General features: G+C 35.0%; 2 protein-coding genes and 1 non-coding gene across 3 annotated transcripts; 1 reads left to right on the forward strand and 2 right to left on the reverse strand.

Annotated features, from left to right (window-relative positions):
• Positions 1-3,424: 3,424 nt before the first annotated feature.
• On the reverse strand, positions 3,425-4,035 carry LOC103833701. The gene has a single exon (XM_009109772.3). The coding sequence runs from the start codon at positions 3,965-3,967 to the stop codon at positions 3,587-3,589; it is 381 nt and encodes a 126-aa protein (XP_009108020.2). The 5' UTR covers positions 3,968-4,035; the 3' UTR covers positions 3,425-3,586.
• Positions 4,036-4,393: 358 nt separating this feature from the next.
• Positions 4,394-5,245, reverse strand: LOC103833729. The gene is made up of 2 exons (XM_033278038.1): positions 4,731-5,245; positions 4,394-4,604 (listed from the first exon to the last, which is right to left on the reverse strand). The coding sequence occupies exons 1-2, from the start codon at positions 5,243-5,245 to the stop codon at positions 4,394-4,396; spliced, it is 726 nt and encodes a 241-aa protein (XP_033133929.1).
• Positions 5,246-17,373: 12,128 nt separating this feature from the next.
• LOC117127623 lies at positions 17,374-17,480 on the forward strand. The gene has a single exon (XR_004450643.1). It is a non-coding gene; the product is annotated as a small nucleolar RNA R71 (small nucleolar RNA).
• Positions 17,481-24,871: the final 7,391 nt, after the last annotated feature.

The raw sequence follows: 24,871 nt of genomic DNA on the forward strand, positions 1-24,871 counted from the left end.
TATTATATACAAAAAATTATAGCATTATTAAATTATTAATTAAATAATAAATACACTTAAATAACTTAATCTATTCATTAATTTGTAAATTATAAAATTAAATTAAAGTAACTTTACACACAAAATAAAAAAAAATTAGAATTCATAATATTAAGTCAATGATAATCATTTTAATTTAAATTATTTAAAATATTATAAAAGTAAATATTAAATCATTGATAATAATTTAATTTAATATTTTTAAAAAATATATATATTCAATATTAAATAAATATATATATCATACCAATATATATTTACTTGATAAAATTAGAATATTAAAGGATTTATTTACGCTTGATATTTGACCAATACGCGACATGTTAAAGGATGTATTACTCCGTCTCAAATTTAATAAAACTAAAACCAATGAAAGACACATAAAATGAGTTATTCTATTTTTATTATTATATAGTTATATTTATACAAAACTACAATCAACCATATAATATTAATTTAAGGAAATTTTAGACGAACATATGTTATTCCGTAAAACAAATATTGCAGCTCACCTCCATATCAAACTTATAATGATTACTTTATTTAATAGAATATATTTAAAATTATGATATTGCATTATAGTACTGATTAGTTAATAGCATAACTATAAATAATTAATTTTTTTTACAATTTGTATATAAAATTACTCTTTCCAAATCTAAAATACGAATATGTAACAACTAAAAATAAAACTAAAAATAACATTTCTCATAAATTATGTTCATCTAATTTTTAAATATTTAAATTAATATAAATAGAATAGAGATTTTTTTTTTTAGATTCAAAACTTAGTTTTAAGAAATAATAAAAATAATAATGTACACAGACTTAAATAAAATATATAAAAATAAAATACATAAATTATGTATGCACTTATAATTTCTATTAAATAAAATTTTGTAAGGAAAACTAATTGTGCAATTTAAAATCTTGAATCAAAATCGGCAGGTGTTATTGGTTTATATATTTTGATTGATTTAGAAATCCATATAATATTTATAAATCCAAGTAAAATATACAAATCCGGAGGTTTTCCCTCGGATTTGAGTCTTTGTATTTTAACTAAAAAATCCAAACAAATCCATTATAAAATCAAATATATTAGTAAATCTGTACGATTGAATAACACTTGATTTGATATTGAATTTATGAATTATTAAACCAATAACACATGATTTTAATACAGATTTTAAAATCACAGAACCAATAACACTAGATTTAGTTTGGATTTTCAAATCCATTAAAATACGACAACCAATAACCCCTACCAAGTTATCTAAATAAATTTTAAGTCCAAGAAGAAAGATAAGCGAAAAACGTATGTCCAAAGGAGTTTTGTTCAGTTTCTTGAAAATTTTCAAGTGAAAAACTCTTTCTTTCTTCTACTTTTACTTTTTATTTTACTATTTTATTGGAAAGATATTTATTGAGTTTCTACCGGTGGATATGTTCTAACACTTATGACAGTTCAGTAATTTCACAATTGGATCTATCTTAAAACTCTGATATGTTCCAAAGGAGAAATATTTTTGTCAAGTGGAGCTTAGGTTAAAGCTCGCGTGACATGACAAACTTCTTGGATGTCTTAGATTTTCACAAAAGTCTCTCTCTCGAGGTTTGAAAGTCTTTGGAAATGACTACCTGATAAATCAAATAGGGAATTGTTAAGTTGCATGTGCTTTTCATAGATTTCCAACTTAAAACTATGGATTGATTCTATCTTTTTATATATTACTCCCTCCGCTTTTTAATATAAGTCGTTTTACAGCTATTCACGTAGATTAAGAAAACCATTAATTTCTTATATTTTCTAAACAAAAATATCATTAATTATTTACCTAACCACAATTCAACCAATAGAAAAATAGAAGATATATTACTATTGGTCATACAACATTAATTATTAATAAATTTTACATAAAAAACCGAAAACGACATATAATTTGGAACAAAAAAGTTTCTCTAAAACGACTTATAATAAAAAACGGAGGGAGTAGTTAATTATTTATTCAATTACCGATGTGTGATTTTCATTCATTCATTAACATTTTTTTTCACGTTCAGACAGAAAATTTTGAGAATAATATCCATAGATTGGTGCAATATCAGGTGGCTTTGACTTTGATACCATTGTTAAATTATTGCTTATCATGAGATTCTAAATTAAAATTATTTGGCGATAAATGGATTGGTTCAAATTTGTTATATATTTTTGACGTGTTCTATGTTATATTTTCGACGTGGAATATTTTCCGTAACACCCTCACTCCAAATAAGCATATAAATGTAATCTATTCAAGACGAGCAAATAACATATATTATTCATATTCTAAAGCTAGATTGACGACAAAAAAAGAAGAAGCTAGATTTGCCATTCTTCTTCATATTCAATTAGTTTTACCCGTTGAAGACTATTTGGTTCTAAAACATTAAGATAAATCCTAGTTGAAGTATATTTTCCATCGCCCATATCAGAGTTTTAAATTTAACAGGAGGGTGACCCGATCTTGTCCAAAAGAACCAAAGAAATTACTGTCCTTCTTCCAGCTCTGTGACTACCTCCACGCTGAAAGTACTCTTAGCTCGTTCAAAATGCATCCATTGAGATCTTGGTTTCAGCGAAGCATTTCATTAGGTACAAGTAGTTCTCTTCAAGGTCCTCTCCCATTTCCACAGAACTTGCAAAACTTCTCATTCATAAATAGCGAGTTGAGTTGTAGTGTACCTATTAGTAATAAATTTTTATAGTTGAAAACTTCAGATGGGATAGCCGGATCACCAAGTTTGCAAGACTTGTTGACATTGGAGAAAGCATCCTAAATCAACTTCAGTGTCTTTAAATATATGGCTTAAAGCACAAATAGGAATTGGGTTTGAAATTACCCTTTTCTTTAGCTCAGAATGCTAAAATATTAACCATGATCTTTTGATAACCAAATTCTTGAAATTTTCAGGTTGTTTCTTACCTTGTTACTTGAAAGTTGAAATGCTTTGATTTTTTCAGTGCAGAATGCTAGAATATTGTAATTTATATATATATATATATATATAAACTCTGTGAGTTATTGTAACGGTACAGAATCAAGGTGAAGGTGATGCTCGACACCCAAGGGAAAATTTGGACCGCCGTTGCCTGCAGTTGTGTTCATCTATGCTCCAAGCAAGATGTTAACCACACACCTGATCCGGGAAGCTCTTCTAAAGGCCACAGCTTACCCTGAAATCCCAGTGGCTTTAAGAATCATTTTTGCGTGTTTGGTGTACTACAGGGGATGGTTCTCTCATCTCTGTTGGGACAGTATTAGTGACGAATATTTTTTTCTCATATTATTCTAATATATTATAAGTTTTTATAGGTAAAATAATATATTATAAGTTCTGGAGATAAAAAATATATTCTTGAGACCAATGGGGAATTGTCAATATAAGATAGAAGAAGAATGCAAGAGTTTTTTTTTTTTTTGAAAAAGAAGAATGCAAGAGTTCATTATTACATGAATTGACAAATTATTACCATACTATAATGACAGACAGATATCTCTCGTCCTTAGCCTCTCTTAACAGGATCAAAGTTGGAGACACCAACAACCACACCGATAATGACCGTGAGCACCAATCCTCCCGAGGCAATGCTAAGCAAGAAGTTCTTGAGAGAGGGAGAGATTCCTGAGCCTGCGGCTTCAGCCACCTCAGGGATCACCATTGAAACGGTGAGAGCTGCTGCTGCTAAGCCGCTCACAGCCTTCTCCATCTTCAGGTTAGATGCATTCACTTGAAACCTCCGTGAAGGCATGGCTAAGGAGGAGGATGACGCCTTAGATGGCTTCAAAGGCAATAGTGGCTTGCGTAAGGCTACAGTTTTTGTCGACGACGGCGATCGGTTTTGGGTGAGTGGCATGAACAATGACACGGCGGAGGTAGAAGCCATCTCTTTTTCTCTCCTCTTCTTTCTTTTCGAGTTTGTTTGGCAATGTGAGTTTGGTCTATGAGAAGAAACATAAGATATGGGGTCATATGAGGAGTGGGAGATATGTGTCTTACGTGGCAGTTTCTGAGCTTGGAAGTCTGATTCTTTAGATAAGGTTATCTTCATTTTAATTTGCTTTCGTTTCGATTCTTTTTTTTTTTTTGTCTACTATTATTTTATTGCCAACTGTTTTTTTTTTTGTAAAAAAATATTCTATTGAAATTGCATGAGAAATAAAATGTTTTACTGTATTAGCCCACAAGCCAAATGACCATACATATCTAGAAGATACAAACTTGAATCAGAATTAGTGAGAAGAAGATGTAGAATCAGGTTGAGAAGGTTGAAAACCACAATTGGAGAAGTGAGGAAGAGAACTTCGGTTTGTCAATCCTTAGGCTGGAAGCTCTGTTTTTTATAGTTTGCTTTATCTGGTAAGACCAAACCATCAGAAGATGAGTATTGAGCGTTGTGTAGACGGTTGTTCCTCTCTGTCCACAGTGTGTAAAGAGTCGCTTGCCAGCATAGAAGAAGCAGAGTCTTGTGCACCTTGTTTGTGGAGTGTTGTTGAAGCTGGTGTAAGATGGTTTGCCACTGCCTGGAAGAGTTGAAGCAGCACTTTAAAGCAACGGTTTTCCAAATATCCCAAGTGAAATTGCATTCAAAGAAGCAGTGGGCGATGGACTCATCCGAAACATTATTGTACAAACATTATTGTACAAACATTATCCTATCTCCGGTGGGGCACCTGTTTCTCACCATCAACCACACTAAGAACATATGCTTTGGGATACCTCCCGAGAACCATACCTCGCGATGCCATGAAACCGTAGGGGTAGAGGGGCGAAGCAGATCATAGATCTTACCCGTTTGGAACCTCGGCTGCTTTTGATCCCCAGGCCACCATTCAGGTTCATCACCGTAGTCAGTTATGGACAAAGTAGTGAGATAAGAGATGACCTTTAGTTGTCTGTCTGAGCGTGCATTTGGAACGACCCATGCTCCATTCTCACATTGTTCAGCAATAGTAGCATTTTTGGTTACTGGAAGACGCATTGCACCGACGGTTTGAAGGTAGTCAGATAGCTTTCCATAGGGAGACCATTTGGTAGACCAAAAGTAAGTAGTTTCACTGTTTTGAACACGTTGCCTAATCCAAGGGTAGATGATTTCCCTAGCATCAAGTAGCTTGTTCACTAGCCAGGAGTGTTTCTGACTTGTGTTGATCACCCAGAACATTTGAATATTCCCGTCAAGGATTTCAGCTCTAAACCATGATGACCATATTGATTGATTGGAGAAGAAAAGCAACCAAATCATTTTAAATGCACAAGCCGTGTTCCAAGCATCCAAGTTTCTCAGTAATAAGCTCCCTTTATCCTTAGCAAGACAACAGATTTCCCAAGTAACATTAGCAGAAGCATTGGCTGTAATATCTCCATTCCAGAGGAATTTTGAGCACAGGGAATCGATTTCTCGAATTACAGTCTTCGGGATGATGAAAGAGATGGTCCAGAAGTTTGTGATACCATTTATGACAGAGGTCACCAATTGCAATCTTCCAGCATAGGTTAGCTTTTTTACCGTCCAAGAAGGCAGCTTAGCTTTAATTGACTGGATCAGGGGAGCACACTGAGCAAGAGAGATCTTTTTTGTGTGCAGACGGACCCCTAAGTAACAAATAGGTAGCACTCCAGGAGAAAGGCCCGTATGCAATTTAATATCCTACACTTCTGCATCGGTCATCCCAGCAGCAAAGAAGGAAGTTTTTTGAATGCTGATTGCTAGTCCTGATCGTTCCTCAAAATTTTTCAAAACACTTAGAATGGCTAGGATATAGGAGAGGGAACCGCCAGAGAAGATCAGTAGATCATCTGCGAACGACAGATGGGTGAGCTTTGTTTTTCCACAGTGAGGGTGATACTGAAAAGAACCTGTTGCTGCTGCTTTTTCCAGGGCTAGAGATAGACAATTTATGACCAGAACAAAGAGGTAAGGGGAGATAGGATCACCCTGCCTCAGACCTATTTTTCCTTTAAAATATCCATATGTAGAACCATTGAAAGTCACAGAGAAGGAAGGCGTGCATACACAAGCCTCCAGCCATCGAATCAAGGTCTCAGGTATATTGTAGCTCCTCAAACAAGCAAATAAAACCTCCCATTGGACAGTATCAAAAGTTTTTGCAATGTCGACCTTAATGGTGATCCTTTTTTGCCCTCATTTCCTATGTTACCCTTGAACAATCTCCGATGCCAATAGAATGTTCTCAATCAACAACCTACCTTGAACAAACACAGTCTGATTGGACAGGATGAACTACAGTAGTATGAGCTTTAATCTCTTTACCAGCAGTGTCGATATTGTCTTATAGGTTGTATTACAACAAGAGATTGGTCTGTAGTCCGCAACACATGAAGCACCAGGTTTTTTAGGGACCAAAGTGAGAATAGTAGCATTGGTAGATCGAGGAAGAAAGTAGGAGGTGAAGAAATTTGATATAGCATGCAGAATCTCGCGCCCCACAATAGACCAGGCAGAACCTCGCTCCCCACAATATTGCCTGCTGTTTCTTATTGGTGATCACAAAAACAAAAAGTACACTTTACCACTTATTGCATTTTAAAACAAAAAAAAAAACTAAAAGAAAACTGCCAGAAAATTAGTCTGTAATAGTTGTCAAAAAAAAATCTTTTATATATGGGAAATTAGGTGATATAATAACCAAACAAAAACCCATAATTCATTATATAACCAAAATCATTCCTTTTTTCCTCTTCTCTCTTCCTATCTCTCTCTACTCTCTTTCTACAAAACTAATTAAATTTTTTTTGGTTATATCACAAATAAGCCTTTAATATATCTCTTAATATTATTTAAGAAACACTGCGACATTTAATTTATATCATATGTTATCATTAAAATGATTTTTAGAATATTTAGAAAAATAAAAAAATCAATACGACTGAGTATATTACAACTTTACAACTGAGTTACGAAGAAATTGTTGTTAATATGTTGTTAACTAACCACGAATTTACGATTGTTCATTGTTAATTTGTGGTCAACCACATGTATTAAGAGATTCACGGTTTACGGTTTAGGGATTCAAGGTATGCTAGTGAATTCGTCGTAAACCTGAAAATTCAAGATCGTGTTCATTCGTCATAAAATATATTACCCGTGCATTTGTCGTAAATTGAAAAGTTGAAAACTCATTCATTTGTAGTCAAATATATGAATCATTAATTCATTGTAAATCGAAAACACGGTTCATACTACATTCGTTGTAAACAAAAAATGCGGTTCCTACTAAATTCATCGTAAATAAAAAATACGGTTCCTACTAAATTTATCATAAAATAAACATGGGACCTAGTGAGTTCGTCATTAATTTACATCGAGGGAACATTATTTCTTAAATAAGCCCAACCCGTTTCTCCCAACTCTTCGGCCATTCTTAGCTTCCTAAGCTCTCTCCTTCCTGCGAAAAATTAAAGGTTAGTTTTTTATTAGTAAACTTTGGTTGTTGTTAGTTTTGTTAGATTAGTCGAATTAGCTTAGGTCCCAAGAATTAGATTAGGTTACGTACAAAATACATTACTTAACATAATTAGTTTATATATGATGACCAATTTAATTATTTATAACTATTTTTTTTTAGATGGCTCCTAGAGAGTGAGTAAGCAAGAAGAATTGTCCACATTATAGTGAGACCTTCGGTACCGGAGATATATTGGCTTATATTTCCTCCGCTTCTACTTCAGTTCCGGAGGCTCAGTCCCAGACAGCTCCACTACCACGAATCCTATATTGCTCCCGGAGATATATCGGGTTATAGTTCCTCCGCTTCTACTTCAGTTCTGAAAGCTCAGTCTCACACAGCTCCACCACCACCCCTGATTGTTCCCGGAGATATATCGGGGTATAGTTCCTCCGCTTCTACTTCAGTTGCGGAGACTCAGTCTCAGACAAGTCCACCACCACCACCACCCCTGATTGCTCCCTCAGCGCCTCTGGTTCCTCCCGCTGTGCCTGTGCCTCACATTGCTTCGGGTCTTCATCCAGATTTGATGGTGCCATCCAAAGCTCCGTACGCTCAATAAACCGTCGTGGACCTTCGCCCAACCGGGACGAGAAGATTTATGTGTATTGGATCCCGATCGACCGCCAAACACTCTGGTACGTTTTAATTTGTTTTAGATGAATAATTTTTTTTTTCAAGTTTTCTAGTACTTTTATGTTATTTTGCAGGTTTTGACTTGACGGTTAAGAGTCGAGAAGCATTTCAAATACAACTAAGAGATATTTCATCGAGCTACATTCCAGCTAGAATCTCATACCAGGACATATATCCACACTACAAGGTTTAAATGTTTTGCAGCAAAAACATTTTTAATATTTAATTTTAAATATATATTTTTCTAAATATACATAATTATTTTTTATTGTTTTGGCAGAAAGAATGGAATTGGTCTATCGGCATCAAAGAGCATGTGAAAAAGGCGTTTATCACCAAGGTGAAGATATGGTTAGCGATGTTTATTTTTTTCTTTTTTTGTTGAAATGTTAAATTTATTTATCAACAAAAAAAAAAGTTTACAATACGGAAGTGTTTGAAAAATCAGGAAACAAAGTTGGCTAAGAAGAAAAACGTGAAATTACTCATTCCTTCCCATCCAACGAATCATCAGAGCACTGCACTTCTCTGCGCTCTTGTAACGTAGCGAGGAGCGATTGCGTATAGTCTTGTCTATGAACCGCGTGAGCTGTTGAGCTGTACGGTAAACGCCTGTGTGTTTCCTGCTGTTCCGTTCCCTCCACACACTGTGTATTACAGCTTGGAAGGAGAGCCGAAGAAAACATGAGTCAATATTAGACCTGCGAGGCGATAACAGCATTGTAACTGTGATGCCCCAGTCTGGGTTTGGTCTAGGCAGGAGAGAGCTTGTGAGCTCTGTCCAAATCGTATATGAATACGGACACACAAAAAAGAGATGGTCGCGGGACTCGTTTGGCTCACCACACAATCGACATGACTGATGCTCGCCCCATATTTGAGTATGGTCACCAGTCGAGAGCCTATTGCGGATGGCCAGCCACGCGATGAACGAGTCGCGAGGAACAGCGTGTGAGAACCAGATTAGCTTGCTCCATTCCACTGTGTCGCCTTGTCTTCTTATCTGATTCCAAGTGTTCTTCGAAGAGAACCATGCTTTGTAGTCATTCTCCCTGTGACGCCAGAGCAAACAGTCGCTGCCTGCCTCCTCTACCGGCGGTGGTACTGAGTTGATGCGTGTAATCATCGCCCGTAGGTGATTACTACGACACCGCCTTAAGTTCCACCTTCCAGACGAGGCAGCAGACGCAACTGTTGCATAGCGTTGGATGCCCATGATTAGAGTACCAGAGTCGCCTGCAACATCAATCAACTTACCTATCTCCAACCAATTATCGAACCAGAAAAGAGTGTCTTTACCGTTGTGAATTTCAGATCGTAGAAAGGTTGCTGCCTGCTGCCGAAGCTTGAGGAGCTTGCGCCATATCCACGATCCTGATGATTTATCACTGACATCCCAAAAGCAACGATTCCGCATTAGATTTCTTCTGGTCCAAGCAACCCAAAAGGAACCTGAGTTTGTAAGTAGTCTCCATATTAGACATAAAGTAAAAACCCTAGATGAGTCTGCCATACACCTGATGCCAAGACCGCCTTCATTCTTTGGTTTACATACATCCTCCCATGAGACTTTTGCTCTGGTGGTGGAGTTCGGTGATCCAGACCATAGGAAGGCACTGCACATGCTCTCGATAGTTTCAAGACATCGCTTTGGAAGGCGGAACACTGAACACCAGAAGTTAGCGAATGTTATTGCTAAATGTAAAGAATAAGAGTTTGTTAAAATCAAAATATAAAAACTTATGAAAAACAACAACAAGATATATATATATATATATATATATATAACTCCAGTTGATTCTCGGGTCGTTATGTGTAATGATAATGTTTTTGGAACGACAATGTTTTTGCTTTATATACTGTAAATGTACTTGTTTAGGAACGAGAATTGGACATAGATAACGAAGCCTAACAGTGGTAGGGCGGCCTGCTCCGAGGAGTAAACTTCCCCGCACGCAAAGAAAGACGATTCAAACAGTAAGCTACTCGTAGACTGCACCTACCTTCGCTCAAAGCCAGAAACAACCACTTTGACTTACACAAGCAACAAGGGTAATGATGACTCCCGAAACATCTCCCTGACATGGTCACTACGAGACGGAAGGAAAGAGGAGGAAGGATCTATATATATGAGCATCCAATGAAGCAGAAAGGCATCATCACGAGTTCGAGAAAGAAAGTTATTGACTACTTGTTTATCATTTCTTATATTTGTAGGCACCAAATTTACTAGATAGGCATTTGATGTAAAGCAAAAATCTACAAATAACATGAACAAAAAATACAACAATATAATAATACTGTAGTTGGAAAAGAACCAGATTGAAGCAGAGTCGAGATTAACATCTCTTTCCTTAATCCTTTAAACGCCCATAGTGTGCCGGTTTCATACGTTTAAGAATCTCAGAATACAACTGCCTATATCTTCAGTCTCATAGCACTTGAGAACCAAAGCCTGTTGAACATATTTCTATGTTATACTCTTAGACAAAAAACAAAAAAGAAGTAGGAGACAGTAGCTTTGTTTGTATTGGATGAGTTTCTTTAGAATGAGAAGAGCATGGCTTATATATAGAATATAAAGTTTATCGTGTGCTACAATGAGCACTAAATGGAGATGACATTTTTTTATTCCTTCGTAATGACTATTAAGAGGTGATTGATTTTCATATGTTACGAAAATAAATTCACACAATCACCTTGACATTGGTCAAAGATTTAGTCAAGAAGTAATGTATGTCTTGGTCAAAAACATGAGAATCATTCTCTACACCAAGAGATAATATGCTTGCATTATTTATTTAAATAATTAGCATATGAATTTGGGCTAACAAGATTAATCTTATTTTTAATTCCAAAACTTGATCTAGCTCGAGTATCTCTTTTCTTAATACACCAAAGTGTCTACAAAGTTTTTATAACTTTGTTTTAGTTTTTCCATTTATATAGAAGAGGTGACGACAAAAAAAAAACACAAGAGGATTTCCACCTCATATTTCTAATATGAATATTTTAAAAATAATTTCATATTAGACTTTCATTTCTCATTCAATCGAAATTCGTTTTTGACATATGATTACACTATATTATAGTGCTCATAACAATGAATCCAACGATTCCACAATCCGATCATTCCGCAATCAAATTGTTCGAAAAAATCACTGGAATATTGGCCATAGCTATTTGTTCAAAAAACAGTTCCAACAATATTTCCTCTTCGGAAAATAGTTTAAACACTTCAATTTACAAAATCTTCGACCCTCAAATATCTTTATTTTTGTTTGATTAGTCCCTAAACTAGATTACTAGCCTTAGGATTCAACAATGACTGTGAATGCTTGGTGAAAATAGCCATTCATAGTTGCATTCTATCTTTGTAAGAAACCATCTTCACTGGACTAAGTGGCAAGAGCATCCTCATTATGATTTGTTAAGATACTCTCAAACAAAATAATACTATTATTTTAACGTAATATAACTAATACCGTTAAAACAAAAACACAACTATGAAAACAACTTTATGTTACAGAAAATGCCACTGTATTTATAATATTTCCTTACAATTCATTAAAGGCATTTTCATTCTATTAAAAAAAAGAACTATTTCTAAAATGAAATAACCAAAAAGATATTCATAACAATTTTTCTAAGTTTGCAATAATAGATCTTACTTTATTTTTTTTTGTTTCACATAAAAATATATATAGTTAAATTTAATAGTATTAAAGCTTTAAAAATATCTAAATAACTAAATATTTTCGTATTTAATATTAAATTATTATTATATATTAATATTAGTTTAATTTCCAATTATACACATGAAATAAAATTTATATTATTTTATATATAATTATAGCATTAATAATTTAGTACATCAGATAATAAAAACACTTAAAATTTTATCTTTTAATTATTTTATAAATAATAAAATTAAATTAAAGTTACTGTTCACATAAAATAACAACAAATTCAAAATTTCTATTATTAAATAAATAATTTTCATTTATATTATTTACATATTATTAAAGTAAATATTAAATCAATGATCATAACTTAATCTAACCAATATTTGTTTTTAAATAGATATTAAAATAATATTAGATGCATATTAGATGTATATATATATATATATATTTACTTGATAAAAATAATATATTAAAAGTTAACTGATATTTATAGTGTTTGACGATATAGTCGATTGGGTTACAGTTGATATTTTTATAATTATAGATTTTAATGGTTTATTTCATCGAATGTACAATATATTAATCAAATACTAGACGGTTTCCACAAATACTTAAACTCATTTAAAAAGTTATAAAACAAATTTTTGCCAGTATGCGACACGTTAAAATATTAATTACTCCATCTCAATTTTAGTTTGTTAAATATTGATGTTAGGAGTTTTCAAGGCTCCTAAGACAAATGTTGTAGTATAGAAGATTATCGAACCAGTTCTGAGGGATATCAAAGCACTGAGAATGCAAGTACTCACTTAATCTAAGTGCAACCAATGATTTAGATGGGTTTTAAGCTATGACTAAAACTAAAAAGCAATAACAGAATGATACTTTCTTAACTAAGGGAAAAGAGAACTCATGGGCATAGGGATTAGACCTTGGGTGATCAAGTATCGAACTAAAGATGGCAAATGATCAATCAAACTATCAACCTTAAGCCTAGACACAATTCTAAGCAAGCTCTATGTCTAGATGAATGCTCATTTGCTAACATATCTCAAACATCAAATGTCTTTGGTTGAATAATATGAAAGCAATCATTACTAACAAGTCTATTAGCTATCTTAGCACCTTTAACAACAAATGTCTTTGGCAAAGTATACTAAAAGCCTAGGAGAATTGTCTCAGGCATTTCATCAAACACCTTTTGGGTGGGAAATGTCTATTGATCAACTTTTGAGTGGCCAACTCAGAAGATGCATTATGAATACTCTACTAGCAAGGAACAAGAATGATCTACACTAAAACATCCTAGAACTAACCTAATCACCCCTAATCTCCCTAACCCATGAGTTCAAAAGGTGATTACTCACTAATCTCCATGATTCCTCTTAAACCCATATTGGATTTTAGATTAACCATGTAGAGAAATAGAAAATAAATCAACAAGAACACAAGATGAAAGCAATGAAATCTGAATCAAAAGAGGTTTTTTTACTAGTTCTTCTCTAGAAAAGAGATTATTTTGCCTCCCTTGGCTTACAAAGTACTTAACTTAGGTTTAGAAAGTGTAAAACATCAAAACAAATGACCAAAAGGTCCCTGAAAAATCATAAGTTTCGTCCAAGCAAAACACGCGGAGGGACTTCGTGGTGTAGCTCCGAGACGTAGCTCTGGGTTGGGAGCTACCTTATGGTGTCGCTCTGGAAGGTCCCTCCAGGCCTATGTTTTGGCTTCCAAAGTGATGAAAAGGCGAGTGACGTAGGGGTGTAGCTCTGGAAGGTCGCTCTGGGTTGGGAGCTACCTTATGGTGTCGCTCTGGAAGGTCCCTCCGCGATACTCGACCAGGATGGATATGCCTCTAGTAAATTGATCATAACTCCTTCATTACATCTCCAAATGACTTGAAACCACTTCCATTAGAAAGCTAACTCAATTTTCTGTGTCTCCACAAAATCTTAGCAACAGAAGATTTCTCTAAAGGCTCCATCCATGCTCATATTTCACCTCCTTTTGGATCACAATGCTCCCAAACATCTCAAATCACTCCATGGCACACTCCAACACCTAATAAGGACAATGAATGCAAAATGCAACCTAGACATGGCTAAATCCTAATCTATATGATGAAAATGCTCATGGATGAATGGATAAAACAATGTAAATATGCAAGATATCAACTCCCCCAAACTTGTTCTTTTACTTGTCCACAAGTGAACTTTCTAGAACTCATAAGGAGAGAGGTTGAAGGTGGGAGCACATAGCCAAAAGAAACACAACTAGCACACTCTCTTATTACACTCTAGCTTCTCTAGGCCTATCTCAACTCTTTTTGCTCTTACACTCATCATCAAGCATCCACACATTCAAATCAACCAACTCTCACATTCATTAAGCACAAAACATTAGGTGAATTCTTGCAAATGGTCAGTTGGTCCAAATCATTTGGTTGGGTAAGAGAAGGTTTTTATTCAAGTGATTCAAGAGGTTCAAAACATATGATCTTTAAGGTGGTTTACTCTCGAAACAAGTAGACTTGACATTGCACATAATATATCTAAGAAAGGGATCAACTCATGCTTACAATGCTCAATCTCCATTGTTCTACCCTTTTCCCAAACATACAATTACACAATCATTCCCAAATGTCAAACCCAACTCTCATCTCTCACCAAAAGATCCTAAGAACTTTAACTCCTTCTCCTTGAAATCTACAAGGGATTTTTTTCAGAACCTCAAAATATTTCTTAGCTCCTAACAACTTTGCTAGCCCCTTTTTCTTTTCTTTTTTTCTTTTTCTTTTCTCTTTTTTTTCGTTTTTTTTTTTCTTTTTCCTTTTTTTTTTTTATTTTTTTAGGCTGGGGGCCAAGACTTTCAAAACTTGAGCTAGAGGCTTCTCTACTTATCCCAATAAAACAATTCACTTAAGCACAAAGAGTCTATTCTTTTCCTTTTTCATTTCTCCCAAATCATAATCACAACACTCACCCCCCACCTATAGCTAGACAATAGAGTGCCCAATCTAGCAAGAATGAAGATCAAGCATTGTCGTTCCCGATACTCTCAACATTATGCACATGTAAGACTTTCCGAAAAAGGCCTCACTCATCAAACAATGAAAGCTTAAAAGGAGGGAAAGGTTTTGGGAGTGGTCTACCACTAGAGTTTGTCAAAAAAGATTGACATAAAAGATGTGACAACTCAAGTGTGTATAGCCATGACTCAGTACACAAGGGACCATGAGCAAGAAGCATTAAGTTCGTTCAGTTCAAATAAGGTTGTAGTTGGCTTCAAAGACTGAGTTTCAGCAATCAACAAGTTTCAGGAAGAGTTTTCAAGGCTCGAAACATACAAGTCTTTTTGAGAGGTGCAAAAGCTACTCAGGTGCAACGTAGTGTTCTTTACAAGGCATTTAAAATCATTGCTCCCAATGCATGTGAATGCAACCTATATGCTCTAGACTCTCCTAGAAATGCAAATGATGCAAACTAAATGATTGATTTTTTTTTTTTTATATGCAAATAGGTATGCAATGCATGACTCAATGAAACAACATCAAAGCAAACATGATCAAATACTTGGTACCTCCCCCAAACTTGAGTTACACAGTCTCTGTGTTGTCAAGTAGAGAGAGAGATACCGAAAAGAAGACTAATATGCAAAAATAAAATGGTATATACAGGGGAGTGTGATGGGTTACCTTCTATGGGGAATGAGTAGAGGGAGATGATCCCTCCTCGTCGTCCTCAGGTGGTAACTCTTCAAGGTGCTCATCAGCAGGAGTGTCCATCTCTTCAATGTAGAAGGCTTGCCCGAACACAGTTGGTTTCCTCATTTTCCTCTTGATGTCAAAGTGGAGGATGTTCTCTTTACCCAAATGGAGATCAATCGTGCCTTCCTTCACATTAACAATAGCTCCTGCTGTAGCTAAGAATGGTCTTCCTAGAATCAATGGATCTTGAGCCTCCTCACCCATCTCAAGCACCACAAAATCTGTAGGTATCTCATACCTTCCAATCTTCACAGGGAGGTCCTCTAAGATGCCCACAGGATACTTCACTGAACGATCAGCTAACACCAGAGAGAGTCTACACTTCTTGAACTGGGTGAATCCAAGCTTCTTTGCAACAGACAAAGGCATCAAGCTGACACTAGCTCCCAAATCGCAGAGACTTTTCTCAAATACCATAGGTCCAAGAGCACAAGGTAGTGTGAAGCTTCCTGGATCCTCTAATTTCTCTGAAGCATCAAGCCTCTGGATGATGGCATTGCACTCATGGGTAAGAATCATCATGCCTTCCATCTCCTTCTTCTTTGCAGCTACAGCATCTTTCAAGAACTTGCTGTATTGAGGAATCAACATAAAAGCATCGATGATGGGCATTGCAACCTGAGCTTCACTCATTTGCTTCTCAAACAGAGCTTTGTATTTCTCTAGCAGCTGCCTCTTGAATCTACCAGGGAATGGTAGTTTGGGTTCATAGGGAGGAGGAACAAAAGAACTTTCACTTGCTGGAGTAACAACTTCACCATCTTTTACTGTCTTCTTCTCTTCCCCAACCTTTCCTTTACCTTTGGCTTCTACTATCTTTTCCAAGATCTCGTCATTGATCTTCTCATCAACAATCACCACTTCATCATCTATGTTGATGGCAACCCCCTCACCTAGTTTCTCAGCATCCTTGGTGAGGGTTTTAGGAGGTAACTGTTTACCACTCCTAAGGGTGATAGCTTTGGCCTCCTTGGGGTTTTGGTCAGACTTTCCAGGTAGAGATCCTTGCTGGCGATTCTGGTGAGTGTTCATGGAAGCAAACTGATTCTCTAAATTCCTGACTGTAGAAGCAAGGTGAGAGAATTTGTTGTTGAGCTCATTGTAGCTCCCATCAATCTTGGTATGAAGGTTCTTCAACTCATAACCAACATGCTTCTCACTTCTAGTCTGAGACTCCAAGATTTGTTTCAGTAAGGTATCAGTGCTGCTCTCTTGAGGAGCAGAGGAGCCAGACGAGGGGTTTTGCTGAGGCTGATAGCTGCCTTGCTGGTTGTTTCTAGGCGGATAACCACTCTGTTGGTTGTTGGGATAGGATTTCTGTTGGTAGTTGTTGTACTGAAAGTTGGGCTCCTTTTTGTACCAGCTACCATTGTTGTTGATGAAGCACAACTCTTCCTGACCTTCCAAACCCTCAACCTCATTGACAGCAAGTGGATCTTCCTGCCTGGAGTTACCAACAAACTTCAGCTGCTCTTGGGTGGCTTTTTCAGCAATGAGAAGGTCGATCTTGTCTTCCAAAGCTTTGATCTCTTTCCTCGTCTGCTTATCATCTGTTCTACTGCCTCTGTCGTGGTCTCCACTGTAGACTGCATCACTCTTTACCATGTTGTCAACCAGCTCTTCTGCATCCTCCTCAGTTCTCCCCAAGAAAAACCCATTGCTAGCTGTATCCAGTCTAGCTCTGTACTTAGGAAGAGCACCACGGTAGAATGTGCTCAGCAAGCTCTCCTTAGAAAAGCCATGGTGTGGGCATTGAGCTTGGTAGCCCTTGAATCTCTCCCAGGCTTCACTGAAGCCTTCCAAGTTCTTCTGTTGAAAGCTGGAAATCTCGTTTCTCAGCTTAGCAGTTCTTGAAGTAGAGAAGAACTTCTCCAAGAATGCTTTCTTGCAGTCATCCCAAGTGGTGATGGAGTCGCTGGGTAGAGACTTCTCCCACTGACGTGCTTTATCCCCCAAAGAGAAAGGGAATAGCTTGAGCTTTAAGGCATCTTCGGACACACCATTGGTTTTTGACAACCCACAGTAGCTGTCGAACCTGTCCAAGTGATCAAATGGATCCTCTAGAGCCAAGCCATGATACTTGTTGTTCTCGATCACATTGAGGAGTCCTGATTTGATCTCAAAGTTGTTGGCTGCTACAGCTGGTGCTCGGATTCCCAATCTATGACCATGAATGTTGGGGCGGTCATAAGTGCCAATAGGTCGCGCTGCTCGCTGTTGGTTTTGAGGTATGTCTCCCATATCAGTATCCAATCTCTGCAAGTGAGCCTGTTGCTCTTCTTCTCTTCTATTTCTAGCACACTCTCTCTCTAAAGCTCTGATGTCTGCAGCTATTGGAACTAGGTTTGATGGACCCCTGCTCCTCAAGTTCATACACCTGTAGATTAAAGGGAGGTGAAGAAGAATCAGTAACAAAATAAAATAAAAATGACTTAGTCTCAAGCAAGTGACTAAATCTCAATGTTCAAATCTACTCAGAATTTGGCAACGGCGCCAATTTGATGTTAGGAGTTTTCAAGGCTCCTAAGACAAATGTTGTAGTATAGAAGATTATCGAACCAGTTCTGAGGGATATCAAAGCACTGAGAATGCAAGTACTCACTTAATCTAAGTGCAACCAATGATTTAGATGGGTTTTAAGCTATGACTAAAACTAAAAAGCAATAACAGAATGATACTTTCTTAACTAAGGGAAAAGAGAACTCATGGGCATAGGGATTAGACCTTGGGTGATCAAGTATCGAACTAAAGATGGCAAATGATCAATCAAACTATCAACCTTAAGCCTAGACACAATTCTAAGCAAGCTCTATGTCTAGATGAATGCTCATTTGCTAACATATCTCAAACATCAAATGTCTTTGGTTGAATAATATGAAAGCAATCATTACTAACAAGTCTATTAGCTATCTTAGCACCTTTAACAACAAATGTCTTTGGCAAAGTATACTAAAAGCCTAGGAGAATTGTCTCAGGCATTTCATCAAACACCTTTTGGGTGGGAAATGTCTATTGATCAACTTTTGAGTGGCCAACTCAGAAGATGCATTATGAATACTCTACTAGCAAGGAACAAGAATGATCTACACTAAAACATCCTAGAACTAACCTAATCACCCCTAATCTCCCTAACCCATGAGTTCAAAAGGTGATTACTCACTAATCTCCATGATTCCTCTTAAACCCATATTGGATTTTAGATTAACCATGTAGAGAAATAGAAAATAAATCAACAAGAACACAAGATGAAAGCAATGAAATCTGAATCAAAAGAGGTTTTTTTACTAGTTCTTCTCTAGAAAAGAGATTATTTTGCCTCCCTTGGCTTACAAAGTACTTAACTTAGGTTTAGAAAGTGTAAAACATCAAAACAAATGACCAAAAGGTCCCTGAAAAATCATAAGTTTCGTCCAAGCAAAACACGCGGAGGGACTTCGTGGTGTAGCTCCGAGACGTAGCTCTGGGTTGGGAGCTACCTTATGGTGTCGCTCTGGAAGGTCCCTCCAGGCCTATGTTTTGGCTTCCAAAGTGATGAAAAGGCGAGTGACGTAGGGGTGTAGCTCTGGAAGGTCGCTCTGGGTTGGGAGCTACCTTATGGTGTCGCTCTGGAAGGTCCCTCCGCGATACTCGACCAGGATGGATATGCCTCTAGTAAATTGATCATAACTCCTTCATTACATCTCCAAATGACTTGAAACCACTTCCATTAGAAAGCTAACTCAATTTTCTGTGTCTCCACAAAATCTTAGCAACAGAAGATTTCTCTAAAGGCTCCATCCATGCTCATATTTCACCTCCTTTTGGATCACAATGCTCCCAAACATCTCAAATCACTCCATGGCACACTCCAACACCTAATAAGGACAATGAATGCAAAATGCAACCTAGACATGGCTAAATCCTAATCTATATGATGAAAATGCTCATGGATGAATGGATAAAACAATGTAAATATGCAAGATATCAAATATAAAACTAAAAACAAATTCAAGACACATAAAAAGAAATATTGTGTTTGATTAATATATAGTTATATCTAAATACAACTTTAACATGATTTCTGTAAAGCAAAATATTTTAAATCAACTTAAATATACTAAACTTATAATGATTACTTTATTTAAAATAAAATATTTTTTTAAAATTATGATATTGCGTTATAGTACTGATTAGTTAATAGAATAACTATGAAAATTAATATGTTATCTAATTATGTTTTACAAATATAAAATATGAATATGTTAACATCTCAAATTAAGGCTTTTGTTTTATTTAACAGATTTAATAAAATTATGCACATGTAATAAACCAAAAATGAAATTTCATCTAATTTTTAAATATTTAAAGTAAGGAAATCAAGATAGAATAATGATTATAACGTTTCTTAAAATTCAATATTTAGCTTTAAGAAGTACTCCAAATAAATAATATACATAAATATAAATAATTTTTTAAACAAAAATAATTCCAAACTTCGAAAGGATCAAAATCTAATTATCTTATTAAACTTTAAGTTATAGAAGAAAGATAATTCAATTAATGAAAAACATATGTCTAGGAGAATTTTCTTGAGTTTCTTGACAAGTTTCAAATGAAAAACTCTTATCTCCCCCTCCCCTCTTACTTTTACTTTTTATTTCATTATTTTATTGGTAAGATATTCATTGGGGGTTCTATCTGTGGATATGTTCTAATACTACGAGAGTTCGATCATTTCACAAATTTTCAGGAAAAAAAAACAAGTTACATGAGGCTTGCTTGGACCTTTGTTTGAGTGTTAGTTCATATTCAAAAGTTAAACCAAGGACACATGCTGAACTTATGATTTTCGAAAACTCAGAACATTTTTACTGAATAAATCAGAGTACTAATGATTTCAAATGAATGATGGAATGAGATTCTACGTTGATGTATGATCAAAGAGGGAGATTAAGACATGTTAGTTATTACAGGTCAAGTGGAGCTTAGGTTAAACCTCACTGGGCGTGACATGACAAATGTCCAAGACGTCTTAGATTTTCACTTAAATCTCTCTCGAGCTGTTTGAAAGTCTTTGGAAATGGACTACCTGGTATATCAAATATCTTAGATAAGTGGTAATTGTTAAGTTTCATGTGCTTATATGGATTTCCAACATAAATTTAATGGCGATAACTAGATTGATTCTATCTCTATATATTGGTTAACTATTTATCCAATTACCAGGTGTGACTTTTATTCATTTACTAGATTAAGATCTGCACCTTGCGCAGGATGAACATTATATATAAAAATTATTTTATATATTATATGTTTATAACATATTATGAAATAATAAATATATATTGAATAATTAAAAAGTCATTATCTACTACTTATATAATTAAATTGGCGCGAACATATAAATAAAATTTATAAATCGAAAAAATATTTTTTCTATTTGATATGATATATAATTAAATTTAAATGATAATAACATATATATGGTATATTTTAATATTAATATTTATTAGATGATGCTTTTTGTTCATATTTTTTTTATCATTTGTATCTTTTATAGCAAAAAGTCTAAATTAGTGATAACAAAATTTTCACTGTGGGATTAATTGTTTAAGTAATTTATAATATTTTAAAAAATTAAGTTGTCAATACTTTATCAAAAAAATATTCAAAGTAAATTTCAAAATTAAGATATTCATGTATTTTTATATGGCATATAGTTTAATTTTAAATGATACATATATTTATATATCTTTTATTTTTGATACTTATTAAATGAGACTTTAAACTTATATTATTTTTTAATTATTTGTATCATGTCATAGCAAAAATTTTAAATCATAGATCAGAAAATTTGAATGTAAAACTTCTATTAGTTTTAGTAATTTATACTCATTTTTTAAAATTCAAAATATAATATATAAATAATTTTTAAATTTTTTATTATATGGTTACTATGATTGTTTAATTTATTTTAATAGCTTAAAATTAAACAAATATAACTATAATTCACACTTATTTTTATCGAATCTTTATTATTCAAATTCATTAATTGTCATATATACTTTAGCCACATTAGGCAATTCCATAATCTTATTTAAGGAAATAATGAAGCACATTAATAATGTATTTACTGTGGTTTAATAAAAAAACTTATTATATATTTAGGTGAATCAACCTATTTCTCTAAGGATTCTAAGAATCATTATAGTGATGACATGTGGCTACAAAAAAAATGTTGCAATGCTTTTCAAATAATATATAGAGGATTAACATTTTCTCTCACACAGACAATTGAAGAAATAATATGCAAAGCGTGGCCCAACATTGTGTGACTCTGATACCATTTTAAATTTAGGCTTATTATAAGTTTCTAAATTAAAATCAATTGACGATAAATGAATTGGTCTAAATATGTTATATATTACTTAAATTTCTTTTGTGAGATATTTTTGTAACACTCTCTCGTTCGAGATAATGATTCGATGACCTCCCAAAATTACAATGAGCATATAAAGTTAATCTATTCGAGGAACACAAAACATAAATTTATAAAGGGAAGTTTACTAAAATGACACAAATTAGTTGTGTTATTACTAGAATGACTCATTTTTTAAAAAAATTATTCAAATATTTTTTTGGTTGAAATTGTCCTTGCCCATAGTTATAACAAAAAAACATTACCAAAGTACCTTTAACATTTGATCGACGGCAGATTTATTTTCAAAAATCAAATATGTCGAATAATAAATTTGTTTATAAAATTTGTATAGCAAATCTACTGTTAAAGTGATGACAAACCTTTTTAGAAATGTCAGATTTGTTTCCACGACAGAGTTAATTGTCCGATTTAAATAGAAACAAATTTTTAAGAATATGTTTGTAGAATGAGGTGGCAGACTTGTTATAAATGGTAGATTTTTGTGGTTGACTTTTTTCTTATGTTAGACTTATTTTCTTACGGGAAAGTTATATATCCGACTTAAAATTGTTAGTAGACTTTTTGTTTATGTGGTGACAGACTTTTTAATTTATGTTGTGGCAGATTTATTGACGAAAATCTGGGTTTACGTAAACCAAACTTAATTTAATGTTCAATTTCGACCCGGTTTACATTAATTTCAAATCTAATTTATTTTCAGGATAATTAAGATCAGAATCAGGTAAATTTCCGATAACTGTCATCAGCTCTTTCATCCTATATTTTATTCCTTATCAAGTTGTCCTTTTCATTTGGTTTAATCACTGGGACGTATGATCTTCATGACTTGTTCGATGTCAAAATTGACAACCTTAGTGGTTCATGCCGTTCTTCTGGCTCACCATTGAGATAAGTTGAGAACATAACCAAATTAAGTCAAATCCCAAGAGTTGATTTGGTTCATACTCTTGTCTTTCTGGTGGACGAAAGAATCGTTCTAAGTTAACGGAAGTGGCCAAATACAAATAGAAAGTAACATCTCTTCTACCAGTGTAGAAAATAAATCAGTGATGAGAACAACTTCAAAATAAAACATGTTTATTTATTTTTTTTTATTTTTTTGACGTCAAAAGGTCATTCTATTACTCAAACTTGAGGTGGTCTGGGTAACTAAACCGGAATAGAACAACCAATAAAAAGCAAATTCCTATGGAAAGATCTAGCAGTTTTAGCTAAAAAATCAGAAGTATGATTGCGTGCCCGTGGAACATGAGTGATTTTGAAGTCTGGAAAGCATATCTGTAACGTTTCTATCCTCTCCAATTCCGTCGCAAAGCTTGAGCTTGGGGGTCCTTTATCATTGCAATAAGTTCCTTACAATCTGTCCCGAAGCTCTGACATGTTGAATGTTGAAGCATGTTCTCCATCGCCCATCGCAGTGCTTCTACTTCCGAATGCAAAGCTGATTCACGTCGCGGAAATTTTTTTGTCCCCATAAGTTGAATGTTCCCAGCATTGTCCATCCATACCCATCCACATCCACTAAAGTGAGCCAATGGTGTTCAAGATCCATCTAGCAAGCAAATATTACCCAAGCTTATGGCTTGGAGTTTTTCAGGATTATTTTCTTGTACCACTGGTTGTATCGCTTCATTGGCATCAAACCAGGCTTGACATTCACTTTCAGCATGTCGAACTAGATCCAAAGGATCTCTATCTATTCCCCTGAAAAGCTTTTCATTCCTTGCCTTCCAGATATACCAAATTATCTAGGGATAAGGATCCCTATCTTGCTCTGGCACAATAATGTTGTTTTTCCTCCAGAATAGATGTCCATATTTGTGTAGACACTTGATACCGGAAAAATATTTGTGGTTGTTGGAGTTGATGATAGAGACCAAACTTGGAGAGCTGGTGGACATTCGAAAATTGCATGGGTTACAGTCTCTTCCATTTCTCCACATCTTGGGCAGTAGTTGTCACACCTCATATTGCGCCTTCTTAAGTTCCTCGTTACTGTCACATGACCAGTTAACAATTGCCATATAAGATGACATATCTTCGTAGGCGCTTTTTAAGTTCCACGCAAAAGCTTGAAGCTTTGTGATACTTGGCTCCAAAACTTCTTTTTCGTCCGCTATCTTTAATAAATTCCGAGCCACCCAATATCCAGATTTGACCGTGTATTGGCCATTCCTTGTATAGTTCCAGCAGAATGTATCACGACGATGAGCTGACCTTATGGCCAAACTCCTTATGAGTGGTACGTCCTCAGGATTAACATAGTTTTCCAATAGATTAACATCCCAATCCTTCGATCCCTGATTAATGAGGTCGCTGACTCTCATATTAGGATGCATAACTGGTGCTAGGAGGACAGCTGGTCGCGCCGGAGTTGTTGGAATCCACGGATCCTCCCACACCTTAACTTCATAACCCGAATGTATCTTCTGTCTGATTTCCAGTAGTAGCAGCTTCCTTGCAGCAGAAATGCTAGTCCACACATAGGATGGGCTACCAGCAGTGTTTACTCTTAATGGAGAGCTCAATCTATAGTATCTTTCCTTTACGACTCGGGCTACCAAAGAATCAGGAAATTGTACTAGTTTCCATAGTTGTTTTGCCAATAATGCCAGATTAAACTCATGGATCATACGGAAACCAATCCCACGCTCCTCTCTTGGTAAGCAAACTTTTTCCCATTTCGCCCAGTGTATTCCTCTCTTTGGTGGATTAGAACTCCGCCAGAATTGAGCGATGGCACTGGCTAGGTTTTCACATATCTTTAAAGGGAGCAGGAAAGTAGACATAAAGTATGTCGGAAGAGCGAGCA

Source organism: Brassica rapa, chromosome A08, assembly GCF_000309985.2.
Source record: "Brassica rapa cultivar Chiifu-401-42 chromosome A08, CAAS_Brap_v3.01, whole genome shotgun sequence".
NCBI classification, from domain to species: domain Eukaryota; kingdom Viridiplantae; phylum Streptophyta; class Magnoliopsida; order Brassicales; family Brassicaceae; genus Brassica; species Brassica rapa.